Source organism: Liolophura sinensis, chromosome 5 (assembly GCF_032854445.1).
Source record: "Liolophura sinensis isolate JHLJ2023 chromosome 5, CUHK_Ljap_v2, whole genome shotgun sequence".
In the NCBI taxonomy this organism is placed as follows: Eukaryota; Metazoa; Mollusca; class Polyplacophora; order Chitonida; family Chitonidae; genus Liolophura; species Liolophura sinensis.
This window is the reverse complement of record NC_088299.1, coordinates 14,728,058-14,744,532: the sequence shown is the minus strand read 5'-3', so window position 1 is coordinate 14,744,532 and position 16,475 is coordinate 14,728,058. Positions and strand designations below refer to the sequence as shown.

Here is a 16,475-nt window from a genome sequence, read left to right as displayed (position 1 = left end):
AAGCCAACCCTTAGTCCCATTTCCTTGTAAAGCCAACTAGACAGTTATCTGCTACATACATGTACATGAATGTTGATTTGTAAAACTTAAATGTCAAGCATGTGTGCACATAAAATATTACTTTGAAGCTCAGACTTACATTTTTTTTTTCAAAAGGATATCATCTTATCTTCCACACAAGACTCAATATAACATTTCTAAGATCACCAAAGCTCTCATAAACAAAATGTGCAACTTGGGAATTCATGAGCAAAATTTTAGGCTGTTTACATAAAAAATTAGATAGAACCATAAAAAACTTCATTCCATGCCAGTCTGTATTATATGATGGAGAACCAGGTGCATTAACTACAGTTCACACCTGTGCTCCTTAAACTTGGCATGCACATCAAAGCTGCCCTCCTCAGGCCATTTAACCACTATTAACTAGGAACCGAAGGACTTGGGGTCTTTTAAAACACTGGCATCTCTTTAATTGCTGTTACATCAGATGGGCAAGCTTGAAGTTTATGTTCAGTGATACCACTGAATAGCCCAGTCTGGCCAGAAGTATAAAAGTTTTTCATCAAAACTGTTTCGAGAAGTCTTAGATTCTCATTTTTCTGTCATAGAACACTAACTTAAAGGAATAGTGTCCACTTTTAGCTAGTGGTCATATTGATAAAGGTTATAAACTGTTTAAACAGTATGTCAGTGAGAGGACCTCTGAGAAATGTAATAATGACTTTAAATCTACCAAAAACAATACATTTATTGCCCTCGCTGATCTCCAGCTGGCCGCCTGGTATGGCTCAGGAGGTGACGTCATAGATGGCCAACTCAAGACTAGCTGGCCTAAATAACCTGGGAATCCCTATCAAGACGGTGTCATTTTCAACCTGGATTCTAACAAAACAGAAGCAAATATACTGCTGTATTAATTTTAACCCATGATGGACGATGTTAAAGTTCTGATTTATGACACTGGCATCTCTGGCCAGACTTCAGATTGTGAGCTTTCAGATGCTGAATTTGATCTAAGCATGTCAGGGCATTTCCACCACACTGGCAATACGAACCGGAAAGCTATAACTTACACTATACATTTTATGTGTTTATCTTAGAATGTAATATTTATAGACCTATGCCTATACAATCATGTACATGCATAAATGTGAATGTCGGCATTAGTGTAACGAGATTTGCTATCTATCAGTTTTAAGCTTGAGCTAGCTAGCTGTATTGCTATTCTAACTTTCAGATGAAAAATTTTAAGGGAAGATGAGACTATCTTTTGCTAGTACAAAATCCTACTGTCTTGTTCTATAAATCCATGTCTTCTTGAGGATTAAATTGTCTGGAAACTTGAAAAAAACATCTCCAGGGTTCTTTGACGACCTGTTTTTACAACTGTATGCAGATCAGCATACCATTTCGGACGAAATTTGATACCCTTGTGGTCACTCTGTTTAAATAATGAACTAAATGGTTGCGATCTGACAGCTCATAACAGTTGGGCTTGTAGGATGTAATTCAGCGGAGACCACCAAAAATTGGTGGAAAAAATGCATAAAACCAGCCTCATTATACAGTGAATTTAAATGCCATATTACTTCAATTAATGTATGCTTTTTAAATAATTTTTTAAACTCAATTTAACAATATATGCAGGGTTAACTAATTATGAGTAAATGATAAATCTGGACACTAATCTTTTAACATTAACTTTTTTTGCGAACGAACTGAATCTATTCTGGCAATAAGGCTAATCTGTTTCCTCTATATCTGAACGTCACTCACTATAATCACTCCTGTTCTTCTCATCTAAGATCATATCTACAGGACAACAATTGCACACAAAATTCCATCAACATTCCCCATTATTTATTTATTTGACTGGAATTTCACACCATACTCAAGAATATTTCACTTATACAATGGCAGCCACCATCCCGGCAGGGGAAACCTACGACCATCCACAGGTTGATGAAAGACTTTCCAATGTACATGTACAATTGGGGAAAATCTCCATTTCAAAAATTTCAAAAATGTCAAACATGGTTATAGATACAAGTACAGATATTTCTTTTTCAAGAAATAATACTCCTGGGTTCTACAGTGTACATGACTTCTGACCCCTGATCACAGATCTGATCAACATCCTGAATAAAACTGTGATTACAATGAGTCGTCACAATGCCCATTTCTCCGGATGTGTATCAATGTCAGTATTCGACCCACATAATCACACCTCCATAAAGTTACATGTAACCCTTGAGCACCTGAACCTAATCACACTTTAATACCATTTCCCTCAAGGATCTAGTATTCAGCGCTGAGCAATTCGGGCAATGATCCAAGCATCCATTCTGCCCAGTACTCTGATTAGGCAAAGAAACACCTCAGGTGGAATTTTCTGTACATCCTGTATCTATTGAGATTACTAGTGCGTGCCCATAAAAGTCGAGTGAAAATGTAGACATACAAAATACTCAACAGAACATACAAGTACATCTGATTCTGATTTCTAGATCTTAATACTCTCAAACAAACAGCTGTACATGAATAATAAATGTATGACCAGTATGTACATGTATAAATGGATATTTTAGTTTCACATTTTTATCCACATGTACCTTACATACGTGTGCGTTCACAATGTATGAAAGAAATTTTTATTTCTACATAACTTTTCAATGTGAAATTATATTTGTACAAATGCAGGAATGTGGAAAAATATCTGGATGGGCTGTGGCTCATTACATCAATACAGGCAAATAAGGATGAGTAAATGTTGGACACAGTCCGCCATGGCACTATCTGCATTTCAGCTGGTCTCCTATTGCCAGTGGCTGTGTCCTGGGGTTCCTGATAACTTATCTGGAACTATGCCATTTCAAAATAATTTATCAGATACTACTCAAAAAATGTCAGCAAGTCTTCTGACCTTCAATGCCAAACAAGAACTATGTACCAGAATATAATATACTATTAAGGTCACCTCATTATTTTAGTTTCACAGGACATAAAGCTTCAGATACCATCATGCCAAATAAATACAAATTTCCAAATTCAACAAAACACCTTCCAACAAAGAATGAGTCAACATGGTCAGGTTACATTTGTTCTAAAGCCAAAACCATAAATCACACGTGCACTTGAAATAAACTTTGCTCCTTTCCCTCTGAAATTTTTTTCACAGGGAAAGTCCAAGGCAACATGCCTTTTCGCAGTGCGTACTAGTATTCACACATGTTAAGTATGTTATGTCAATCTCTGTATCCATCTATATGAGAAGGGGTTCCTGGCAGTCCTTACCAGCATTACTGCTGCACTGTTTGTTGTGTGGAATGAGGTAAATATTGATACAGAGTAGGCCTGTGTTTATGATATGATGAGTTTAGAGAGATGCATGGCTCATGCAGCCAGCATCCTCCACAGCTGCGCCATCTGATCACTAAACCTGCAACATGGCTGACACAACACGGCCTTAACTACCTAAAACAAGCCGTAAATATTACAAGTCTCCCTATTGACGGACCAGCTGCAGGCACTTCACAGGCGAACAACGCCCTCCTTGTGTGATGATCTCAGAGTCCAGATACTGAGTCTGAATGGCTCAATAATACCATGCTATCAGAAGCATTCTTGGAATTCCAAGGCCAAAATGGTACACATCTTTGGTGTCATTACACACAAAGGACTGCTCTGTACACACACAGGAAAGTAGAATATGTCATGTTCATGCCAAAGAAATTGTGTTTCGTACAAATTTTATTTGCCTCACAGTGAATATGGACAGTTACACACATACACAAACACACACACACACATATATATATATATACATACATATATATATATATATATATATACACACACACACACACACATACACATGTATACATAGGTGCAAGGTCAATTACACTTCAAGAAAAGGTCAAAATGTCATACTTTATAACAAAAATTCATGCTGGAAATCCTTCTCTACACATGCAAGTACTTGTACATGTATATTAGCTCTTTATGGTGTTCTGAGGTCAACTAAGAAATGATTATTTATTTTGACTGTCATTTTATGCTTTGTTCATGAATATATATTCCACTTCTACAGTAGGACACCAATTAGATTTGTGAATGAAAGGAAACTGGAGAGAGCTCAGGGGAAATCAACCTTCTTTATCTGAAATGTAAAAGCCTTCCCCTAAACCAGCAGTAGCTTGAGTCAAACATGCAACATCTAAGTCGAAGACTTGCAGACACCACTAAGCAGTTACTCATAATTGCATTATTACCTTCAGCCGCAATGCATTTTCCCACCACGGATGTTTTTGTGACATTGCAAAGGTGCCATTCCAAGGAGCTTCGTATGACAACCGATAAACAAATCTGGCAGATATGCCAACAGGAGCAATTTCTTGTATTGGACAGCATGTAATATGACAAAAACCACTGGCTACAGTCCATAGAATAACGCAAATAGTGTAAAGCTTTGACTTCAAGGTTGGGCCGACTTTCTTTGACAAACGCTGTAAACATTATGTATGATTTATTTATTTATTTATCTGATTGGTGTTTTACACCATACTCAAGACTATTTCACTTATAGGGCGGCGGCCAGCATTTTGGTGGGAGGAAACACTGCATGGACAGAATCAAAGTGTCATGTTCTTATCTAATCTGCATTTCAAAATAGGGGGGAAAAAATCATAACCAAAGCCCAAGATCTCCCCATATGAATGGATATATAGTCTGATGGATAACAGAAATGCTGATTCTGCCATGTTATATCAAACTCCACACTTCAAATCCCTTCATGTACAGCATGCACAGATAATAGTGTCAAATACAGCACAAATACAACACAACCATCTGCTAACTTACTCTTGAGAACACACTAGATTCTTCCATTATACTTCTAGCCCCGAAATGGTTCTAATGCTGTCAACGTGCAGTCAAATCATCATCATTCATTCATTCCATAAAAAACTTTAACCGTATGTACATGAATATATTACTGTTTTTTTTCTACCAGAAACATTAAAGCATGTTGGCAAAACTTTCCATGTTGGCAGTCTCTATTAGTCCATATTTTGTTTATGCACTTACCGAATTCTGACTTCTCAACATAAAAAGAAACCTGTATTTCAATTATCATTTTCAATGTCAGTAATGAATTTTTCAAAGCACAAATAGGAAGCGTCAAGATTATACAGTATAATAGAATATGGTGAAAACAAAATTTCCTTAATACATTGATCTTCGGTGTTCACACACTGGGGGGTGGGGGGGAGAGAATTCCTCTCATAATTAAGAAGTACACAATATACTGACCAGAGTTAGATAACAATACTACTCCTCAAAAACGTAAACATGCACACGCCCTTAATGGACAGAGATATTCTTCTGCCATTATGGAGATCCATGTGTCCACAAATAACAAGGACTAATCATCAACTTTACATGACAGTAGTTCTGGTCAATACACAAAAACTAAAGATCCACAAGAGCCTGTCCTTTTTCTTATTTGAAAACCATACAAAACAATGCTGCACACATTACCAGGAAAACTCATTACTGCCACTGACAGAATAGATGAATAATAATTATCTGATCACAAGTAAATACCACAACAAGACGTGGAATAATCAATGCAAGCACTGGTTTCAATACCAGCTCTCAGCCCGGTAATCTACCACGGTGTAAATGTGAGAGATCTAAGCTGTTCTCCACAAAGCCATTTATTTTCATCAGGACGATTTCCCACAGGAATTTCTGCCTGTGATGTTTGCCAGATATCTACCCACACTGCACTATATTTGCCGGAACTTTTTTCAATTAGACGTTGTGGTTTGGAGGCTTGTGTGTGCAGTGATCAGTCCATGGACTTGCCATGACCCGACCCCTACACTCTTCCCATAGAATACAAGTGGATGTAAGACACCAATCAATAAATCTCAATTATTGATCGGGCGATTTTGTCGACTTGCTCATTCAGTGAGCTTTGCATGCATGCCACCCCTTATTATGTTCCCGTACACCCAGTGGCTCTTGGGTGACCAGCGGGTAGGGCAATTAGATATACACTTTGAAGCCTGGATGCTCGTGCCATCAGTAATGGTGTTAGGTCCCCTGGCCGCATCATTCATACCAACGGATACAGCCCACCATCCTGTTTATCCACAGTGTGAAGAGCCTTCCTGGACCGCGGCCTGGTAATGCCAGTCCAATGACAACCTGCCAGTAGGCCTGTTCACCATCATTATGCTTCATCAGAAGAATTCACAGAGGCCAGAACGCTGAGGACACAGAAAGCTTCCCAGGGATTTGCGGCTAAAATGTCACTGTCCGTATTGACCATTTCTCCGCATTTACCACAAGCAGGCCTCGGTTAATTGGCTATCACAGAAACCCTGGGACAGCATTATGTGAAGAAACTTCTCTGTCTCTGGACAACTTTTTTGCACTTTTATAGCTAAAGAACAGCAGCCAACATGTCTCCAAACCCCTAAACATGCAAGCACTCAGATGTTTAGGGGGAACTATTATGGCAATTTATCTACCTGAATCTTTTTCTAAGGGGATACTTTATCTCATGTGTGTCTTCCATAACATAAAGGCTTTACTGAAAATGTAATTTTTTTTCAGCCTGGACAGAGAAATGGCCTGAAACAGTTTACCGGTATCTGTTCATCTGTAAATACTGTATCAGAAGAGCCATCACACACTGCCAGAAAACAATGTGTTTCAAGAATCCTGATTTTATATTACACAACCTTCATTCACAAAGATTGATGTCCTATTACGACATTCAGAACTCACAGATCTCAGTACAAGTTCAAATGAGGTGTGCAAGTGTGATAAAATAATACAAACAGCACTGTAATCTTACCTGTTATGTGTGTCCAACAGAAAACTTAATATTGCCTGTTAAATAACCCTAAAGAAAAACATCAGCAAATACATGAAAGTCTTGGCACCCATCTCTGTCCCATCGTAATTATCTAATTACGGCAATGTCCAAGGTGACCTTTAAAGTGGAGTTCCTGAAAACACCTAGCCAGAAAACCAAGTCTATGGAATGTTTGTGTTCAATGCTCAAAACAATTGGATTGATCATTAATCACACTGGCTTGCTATCACACGTTTCTGTTCTGGGAGGAGTGGAGCCAGCAGCATTGTTAGCCTCTGGCTTTACTGTTCACTAATGACTGTCACACAACCTGTACAGAGAGGGCGTGCCCATGCAGCCAGAAACAACAGCCATCCAGTTCACACTTCCTGTCAGACCCATGTGGTCCACATTGCCAATAACCACATGTCGATTACAATGTAATGATGTACCGCACTGAATGGGGCAGATGGTGCCACCATGTACATGTGAACTGAACACACGTGTAGGTAAAACACACTTTCTCAGTTTCTGTTACGTTTATCGTGTTTATAAGGATGTTATTTACTCATTTAATTCTCTGGCTTGTGTTTATTGCCATACTGAAGAATTGTGAACTTTTAACAATAGGTAAGGTCTTGAAGATAAGCTATCTATAGTAAAATATGTATTCTGGAACAGACCCTTCCGCCAACTTTCTCAGAGGAACAAAAATACGAGAAAACACTCAGCAAAAGTCAAGTGAATTACATTCACCTATGGCTTTTTGGTCTTCTGGACAATTTTTATCTAATTCTGTGGCATATACGAGTGGTAATTCCATGATATCTTGCATTTGTGCATTACTCACAAACATACAGGTACTGCACCCATGTTTGATGCTTAAGTGATACAAAAACAAACCTCGCAGTCAATGCAATGGTTGCAAAAGTGGATATTAAGTAGATTTGGATATTAAGTATGCAGCAAGGTTTGTGAAAGGGATAGCTGAATACAGATACACTGTCATAATCGGATACACAAGGCGTCTATGCTAAGGATGGCAGCTGTAATCAGTAAACATAAGCCATTCTCAGACCAGATTTTGGGAAATTGTTTATCTTGAAAGTGCGCCCGTCACCTGTATAAACAGAGAGACATTTCAAAAGATAGGTAAAGAAAAAAATGAAATGAAATGAAATAAAATAAAACAGTTTGGCATCTCGAAAAACAGGAAAAAATAATTTCAGTCGGGGCTTTTTTGAAGGGTTGGTCGCGAAACATCAAATATGTAATATTTTAATTTTGACCTCATATTGTGATAGTGTGCTGACAATTTACCACTGACTGCAGTAACAATGTCAGTTTCACACAAAATATGTCAAACGCAAAGCAAGAGACTATGATTTATAGGATAAACTTATGTGAATGAGTAAATTAGAGTCGCCCAACATTTGATACAGTGCCACAGACAATGGTGTGATTAGTATTGGCTACATGCATGACGCATGTGCTTTCAGTTTTGTTAGAAGAAAATGACAGAGAGGGCTAAAGTGATGCTTGAGCAATAAAATGTACAGTGAATATAATCCACCCTTACATTCACAGCAAATTAATACTTATTTTGTGTATAGTATCTGAAGGGGTTGACAAAGTACATGTACCATTAGGTAGCACGGCTTACAGCAGTTTGCCTGAATATACGATGGTGAAACCATAACCAACTGTCACACTCAAGTGAGAAACAATAAAATATATCAATGATAGGTTGTGCATGTATGTCTACTTGATAAAAGCCAATGAGGATCCTAATGTGACATTTCAATTCTTTGCTTACCATGGTAGTCTGTACTACTGATTATCAGATGCGCATGTTTGTCAGGCTGAAGATGCCTGACATGCATGTACAGTACTTCGTAGGGAGACATACTAGACAATGGCATTTGACCTTGTATAGGTCAAGGGTGGTAGATAACCACGATGAGCCACACACAAAACCAGGGATACTCAAGAGGGAAACACACCAGTAGACATGTACTAGACCAGGGATATGCCACAGGGAAGCACAGCAGACTAGGGACATGTACCAGACCAGGGATATTCCACAGGGAAGCACATCACACAAGGGACATATACCAGACCAGGGCCACTCCACAGGGAACCACAGTCGACAAAGGACACGTACCTGACCAGGGATATGTCACAGGGAAGCACATCAGACAAGGGACATGTACCATACCAGAGATATGTCACAGGGAAGCAAATCACACAAGGGACATGTACCAAACCAGGGACACTCCACAGGGAACCACATCTGACAAGGGACATGTACCAGACCAGGGACACTACACAGGGAACCACAGACAGCCAGAGGGTGTTTCTCAATTATTATTATTTATTTGTTGGTGTTTTACGTCATACTCAAGGTGGCCAGCATTATGATGGGAACCACATCCGACAAGGGACATGTACCAGATCAGGGACACTCCCAGGGAACCATATCCGACAAGGGAAACGTACCAGATCAGGGACACTCCACTTTGAACCACATCCGACAAGGGACATGTACCAGATCAGGGACACTCCACAGGGAACCACAGCAGACAAGGGGCATGTACCAGATCAGGGACACTCCACTGGGAACCACAGCAGACAAGGGACATGGACCAGACCAGGGGCACTCCACAGGGAACCACAGCAGACAAGGGGCATGTACCAGATCAGGGACACTCCACTGGGAACCACAGCAGACAAGGGACATGTACCAGACCAGGGACACTCCCAAGGGAAGCACATCTGACAAGGGACATGTACCAGACCAGGGACACTCCAAAGGGAAGCACAGCAGACGAGGGAGGTGTACCAGATCAGGGTCACTCCAAAGGGAAGCACAGGAGACAAGGGACATGTACCAGGCCAGGGACACTCCAAAGGGGAAGCACAGCAGACGAGGGACGTGTACCAGATCAGGGATACTCCAAAGGGAAGCACAGGAGACAAGGGACATATACCAGATCAGCGACACTCCAAAGGGAAGCACAGCAGACAAGGGACATGTACCAGACCAGGGACACTCCAAAGGGAAGCACAGCAGACAAGGGACATTACCACACCAAGGACACTCCAAATGGAAGCACAGCAGACAACAGACATGTACAAGATCAGACATGGAACATGTACCAAACCAGGGACACTCCCGAGGGAACCACAACAGACAAGGGCCATGTACCAGACCAGGGACACTAAAGAGGGAACCACATCCGACAAGGGACATGTACCAGATCAGGGACACTCCACAGGGAACCACAGCAGACAAGGGGCATGTACCAGATCAGGGACACTCCACTGGGAACCACAGCAGACAAGGGACATGGACCAGACCAGGGGCACTCCACAGGGAACCACAGCAGACAAGGGGCATGTACCAGATCAGGGACACTCCACTGGGAACCACAGCAGACAAGGGACATGTACCAGACCAGGGACACTCCCAAGGGAAGCACATCTGACAAGGGACATGTACCAGACCAGGGACACTCCAAAGGGAAGCACAGCAGACGAGGGAGGTGTACCAGATCAGGGACACTCCAAAGGGAAGCACAGGAGACAAGGGACATGTACCAGGCCAGGGACACTCCAAAGGGGAAGCACAGCAGACGAGGGACGGTGTACCAGATCAGGGATACTCCAAAGGGAAGCACAGGAGACAAGGGACATATACCAGATCAGCGACACTCCAAAGGGAAGCACAGCAGACAAGGGACATGTACCAGACCAGGGACACTCCAAAGGGAAGCACAGCAGACAAGGGACATTACCACACCAAGGACACTCCAAATGGAAGCACAGCAGACAACAGACATGTACAAGATCAGACATGGAACATGTACCAAACCAGGGACACTCCCGAGGGAACCACAACAGACAAGGGCCATGTACCAGACCAGGGACACTAAAGAGGGAACCACAGCAGACAAGGGGCTGGAGGAAATCAAACCAGCAAAAATAAGGCTAAAACTAAAACTTTGTATGTCTGTATCTAACCAGGGACAGGTTACCCAACCTGTAATATTGATAACTTTCCAGTTGTGTACAACCATTGACATAACTCTGATAGAGTATCATCACAGCATTCACATGGTCAGGAAATCAAAACTGGCAGTCTACTTGAGGATGTTGAGTTCTAATTCATATTCCGGAACTCACATAGCTAGGGGGTAACTAAACAATCAATAGATATGGCATGAAAAAGCAGATGACTCGACCTAGAAAAATACTCATAAAGAGGTATTGATTCTAACCTCGGTGAAAACAGCTGCCTCTCTTTGCCTGTTCTCCCTGTATTTGATGTGATGGAATGTCTTCCATGTTTTTTTTTTTTCTCTTTATCTGTCGGCGGACTACTCTGCCAACATCCAAACATGCAAAATTACTTTATTTTTCAATTAGATTCTACTTCATTCCAGTGGTTTGGCGGACACAAACCAAGCTTCTCTTTGGGAAAGCATAAAAGGTCTTATCTACACAACTCACTTCAGATGTGGAAGAAGGCTCGGCTTATGCTAGACAAAGCACAGAATCCTTTGTATGGGGGAACTATAACTATACACTTACTGTATTCGACGTATATCACAATAACTCTCCATCAAGAAACCAAATCAGTACACACACACACACACACACACACATATATATATATATAACTACATTTACAAGTAAGCTGTAGATATGAATCAAGGGGTCTTCATGCCCAAGTGGTCAGTGTGCTTAACGCAGCACAATGACTCATTAGTACGGCCATAACTTCAAATCCAGTTCATATTGACAAGCTGCAGGAGGAGTGAATTTCCCTTGAGTTTTGTGCAGTCCTCCCACCTCCCCTTATATTTCTGGATGCCATCAAGTAAGTAAAATATTCTCGAGTACTGCATCAAACACCAATCAAATGAATAAAAAAAGAAATAATTATAAATTCATCAAAGCTTGATAAATTTGTATGCATTCTCATCTTGTTTTTGCATTTTTCTTAAATGACATACCTGTACATGCCACTTCATGGAAAATGACAATGGTTAGTTTACGAACACCTTAAATATATATAAAGTTCATTCAGTTCTAATCTATTGCATAATTTATATAAAAATACAGGTGGAGGTATTTTCAGATTCAGTTTTCAGCTGTCTAATGGCTGTTCTCTCAACTGTCCTTCTCAAAAATGTTTTTACATTTTTACAACATATTCCATCAGAACAGTAAGTCTAAATAAATGTTTGCAGTAAACAATCTAACAATTTGTCCTAAAATATTACTTTCGGTATTGAACCTTCCATTTTCCTGTAGGATATCATCCTACCTTCCACAAACCCTCAAAACAACTTCTAAGATCAATAGAAATCAGAATCAGATAAAATTAGTAACTCAGACACGGAGAAAATTTTGCCATACCTACGCAGATGTATATGTATTACCTGCTCTAATCATTCATTCATCCATTTCATATTTGAAAAGGATAAACAACAGGTTCTGAACAAAGTAACAATTATTAACAAATAAATGATGTGAAAGCTAGGTTCAAATACTTACTGAATTTAAGTCAAATCCCATGATGGAAATTCGAAGTCTTTCAACAAATGAATGGCAAAGCCGCAACTCTAGATAAGTAATACAAGCTTGCACTGAACTGAGTTACGGGACTGCCATCTGTCACAGGAAAAAAATGAGTATCACCCCAGGCCATCTGAGGGGAGAAAACAAATAAGATGGATTAAGTGGCACCAATGCCTAGCACATCTGCTTTTAACAGCTTCATCCATTTATGTATATCTGGATGTATCACTGGGCATTGATACAAAACTGTGTAATGCCCAGAGGAATTATTCCATGATTTTGGCATGTTGATGAGAGATAAGGTTCAATGATCCTTGAAACACACATTTTCCACATCACAGCTGAACATCAATGACATGGAAAATTGCAACATGTACACGTGCATGTCATGGCCTTTTTGTACATTTGTACAATAGTTTTCATCACAAAATGCTTCTCACTACATGTACGGTAATAAATAGATATCTTTGACTCATGAAAACCATTAGGAAATCACCATTAGGAAACATCAGCAGATAGGCTTCTATTTGAACACAATATTAATGCTGAAACGTCAGACAATTGATGACATAATTGACAACTCCTTCATTTACTTAACCAGCAAAGAGCAAGCAATTACCAATATTATGGGAGCTCCTGTCTGATGTGATAATATTCTTTATCAGGCAGATATGACATCAAGTAAGGCATTTATACTGGAATGACATCATGAGTGTTTGTAAATTTGAAAGTACGGTGTCATTTGTGGATGGATATGTGTCAGCGATGGGTGACATAAAGTGTTCTTGCATGACACTACACCAGGCAAAAAACTACTGACATACATGCACCAGCATGTGTACTTTTGAACATTTTAGTAGCTTCAACATTGTCTATATTATCTGAAAAAATTACAATGAAAACGATAGCTGAAATTCAAATTGAAATATTCCACTCTGAATATACATTGCATTCTTCAAATGTGAGAATATGCATCTTGCTAATGTGATGAAAATTTAAAAATGAAGGGCAGCAAAGGCCTACATATGCTACATAACCAATATACATGCCTTATACCCTATTACAGTAACATACATTGTACATTATAATGTCTTATTACATTAACATACATTATAATGTCTTATTACAGTAACATACATTATAATGTCTTATTACAGTAACATACATTATAATGTCTTATTACAGTAACATACATTATAATAGTGTGTTAACATATTATTAACTGGATTCCTGCACAGGTGTACATGTAGTCAGTCATGTGGTGAAATCCCAAACTGCACAAAGCCATGAAATTGATAAACCCTTCCCAATTAATCAATCTATATTATCAACATGCTGCTGATTGCATCTTCAACTTCTGATGTAGGGGTAACATTAACAGTCGCTTTAATAGGCACGACTGAAATGTACAATCTTGTGACATGATGATCTGCCTGTACACGTAATACTCTCCACATGTGAGTAAATATGCTGTATAAGACATAACAACATACACTAACTACTAAACTATGTCAATACATGTACCAAAACTGAGAAAAATTCTGCTGAATTCATGAAGTACATGCTATTATAACTCTGATATTTTTGCTTCCCATAGATACATAAATATAACCATTCACATATACAAGAAAGGAAAAGTCAAAATGAGCTTTAGAGTTAATTTCAATTTCTTAATTTCTTTCCACTGCCACAAATCAAAGATTTGGAACAATAATTTTGAACAGGTTGACAGTCTGATATACGAGAGTAAACTGTAAGAAAACAACATAAATTCAGATGGGTTTACTGAGTATTTCATGTGTTCCAGAGACAAATGTAAATGATGATATGGAAAATGTGCATATGCATGCACCAACTGTATATCAAGTTAATCACATTGAAACTCTTTCATCAGAAGATGGGCTAAAGATACCAAAATGTGATCCTTGAATAATAAACAACAAGAAAAAAAGCTTCATTCATTAATTCGTCCCGACTTTTCTTTAATGCCACACTCAAGAAGATTTCACTTATGAATAGATGGTGGTCAGGTTTAGTTGTAGATGAAGGGTTGTTTAATCTTACAAGCTGCAAATTACCTGCAATTAGTCACAGAATAGCTTTTCTTGCCAACGCAACTACCACTGTGGACATTTTGCTGTAGTGGTATCACCATTAAAGAAAGAATGTACTTGTTTGGTAAATCGTGAGGAACAATGTAATTAATGGAATGAATTTGGTCAGTACCAACATGTCCGAGAGCTGTCAGCCAGTCTGTCACCTGGACTGCAGAGAATTTGGTCTTTACTAGCAATCCCCGAGTATCATGTCTTTTCCCTATAGTTATAACACACAGGAAATCAACTACATTGGTGCTCATTCATTCTTTTCACATTCATTCTTTACCACAAATAATCTATTTATTTCACAGTAATTGTCAAATCTACAAAATGATGTAATTTCCATTATTATAACTGAACTGCCAGGATTAATGTCAATGATGCCACACTTTTTCAAAATGGGGATTATCAATAACCTAATCCAATTTTGGCCCAATATGGCACAGAAAGTTAATCCACTATGGTGATGTTCACTTGGTCTTTTCTTATCCATTTTTCGCTACATGTAACTGATCGGACATGATTAACGTCAAGGACAAGAAGTCTTTCAAGTGGGGATTATCAGTAATCCAGTCCATGTTTAGCTCAATTTGGCATAGTGTATCTGACTTACTGTACATAAGACGCCCAGTCAATTCCTTGTCACCTTCTGTTTAATAGCACTGGTACTAATCTTGGTACATTATCATTTGGAGTTCAGACGAATGCAGTAGGCAGAGTAATGGGGCTACTTGCATTAAAACTTCGAAAATTAGTTTTTTATAACTTTTCTCATAAATGACATCGCCTTATGGTACTATAACCTAGACGACGTCTTTCTTTAAGTTTTGTGAAAGTGACCCTTGATAAGAATAACCTGGGATATAGTACATATATATATATACATCCCAGGAACAATGTCAGCGGGGCCCTTGTGTGCTGTGTGTCATAATGAGCGGTATCTTCTGCATGGCGGTCCAGTCAGGCAAGAGTTAAAACATACACATGCATTAGAAAAACTTTAATAAAGCACTTCAGTGCGATCTCTCCTTTGGTCAGGTTAAAGCATAGACAGTTGTTAAGTCTAGAATTGAAAGTCCCCAAAAAAGGATGGCAGTTGTACACTGTGTTCTAGAGACGGTTAACATGGTTGGTGGGCTGACACATTTATTCACTCACGATGAAAACAATACATACATCCAGAAGTAGAAGCATGTAGAAAGGGTAGGTACCCTCTTCTAATCATGCGACTTTTTGGAACAAGCAGAGGGGAATTTATTAATTCAGAGATCATCTGCAGAGACATGTAGGTCCCATAATCTTTCAAAATTGACCAGTAAGTTTAAACTGGCTGTCACTTTCACTGAACCACAGTGACACTGTTGGGTGTTGTCAGTCTGGACAAGATTGACAGTTGACACGCCTCAGTCGCCTCCATCCACGGATCTCATCTCGACGAATTGCTGCATGTATTTTGTCCGCCTATTTTACGCCCGAATTATTTGAATCATAAGTCCCTTCTTATTTGGGCACTGAACTACCGGTACAAGCTAGGAAAGTGTTACAATAATGTGCCATGCAGAAACAGAGAGAAATGGAGGTTGAGAGGATGGGCGGTGTGATAAACAACCTCAGTCGAGCTAAAATACGAACACATCACGGAAAAAATGTCTGCTGAATGTGCAGTATAAAGGAAAATACCTCAGTCACAAATCAAATATCAGAAATGTCAAATGTTTAAGAGGACAACGCAATATACTTTACCATTATTCATCACCAATGTTTACACATTTCTTGACTCCCGCTGTCGACCGTTCTCGCTGGATTCCGGAAACGTCCTTGACACTTACGAACTCGGCCGAGAAATAACTAATGAGAAAATGGTTAAAATTTGAAATTTTTTGCCTTCTGTACACATATATATGTGGAAAGAATGAGCT

General features: G+C 39.3%; 2 protein-coding genes across 2 annotated transcripts in view; one reads left to right on the top strand and one right to left on the bottom strand.

Annotated features, from left to right (window-relative positions):
• LOC135466054 (calmodulin-binding transcription activator 2-like) overlaps positions 1-16,352 on the bottom strand; it is a 49,947-nt gene extending 33,595 nt beyond the window's left edge. Inside the window, 2 exon segments of the mRNA XM_064743463.1 lie at positions 12,434-12,587; positions 16,300-16,352. The gene's annotated coding sequence lies outside the window, so the exon portion shown is untranslated.
• On the top strand, positions 9,292-10,359 carry LOC135465489 (uncharacterized). The gene has a single exon (XM_064742730.1). It carries the CDS (start codon positions 9,292-9,294, stop codon positions 10,357-10,359), a length of 1,068 nt encoding a protein of 355 aa, XP_064598800.1.
• Positions 16,353-16,475: the final 123 nt, after the last annotated feature.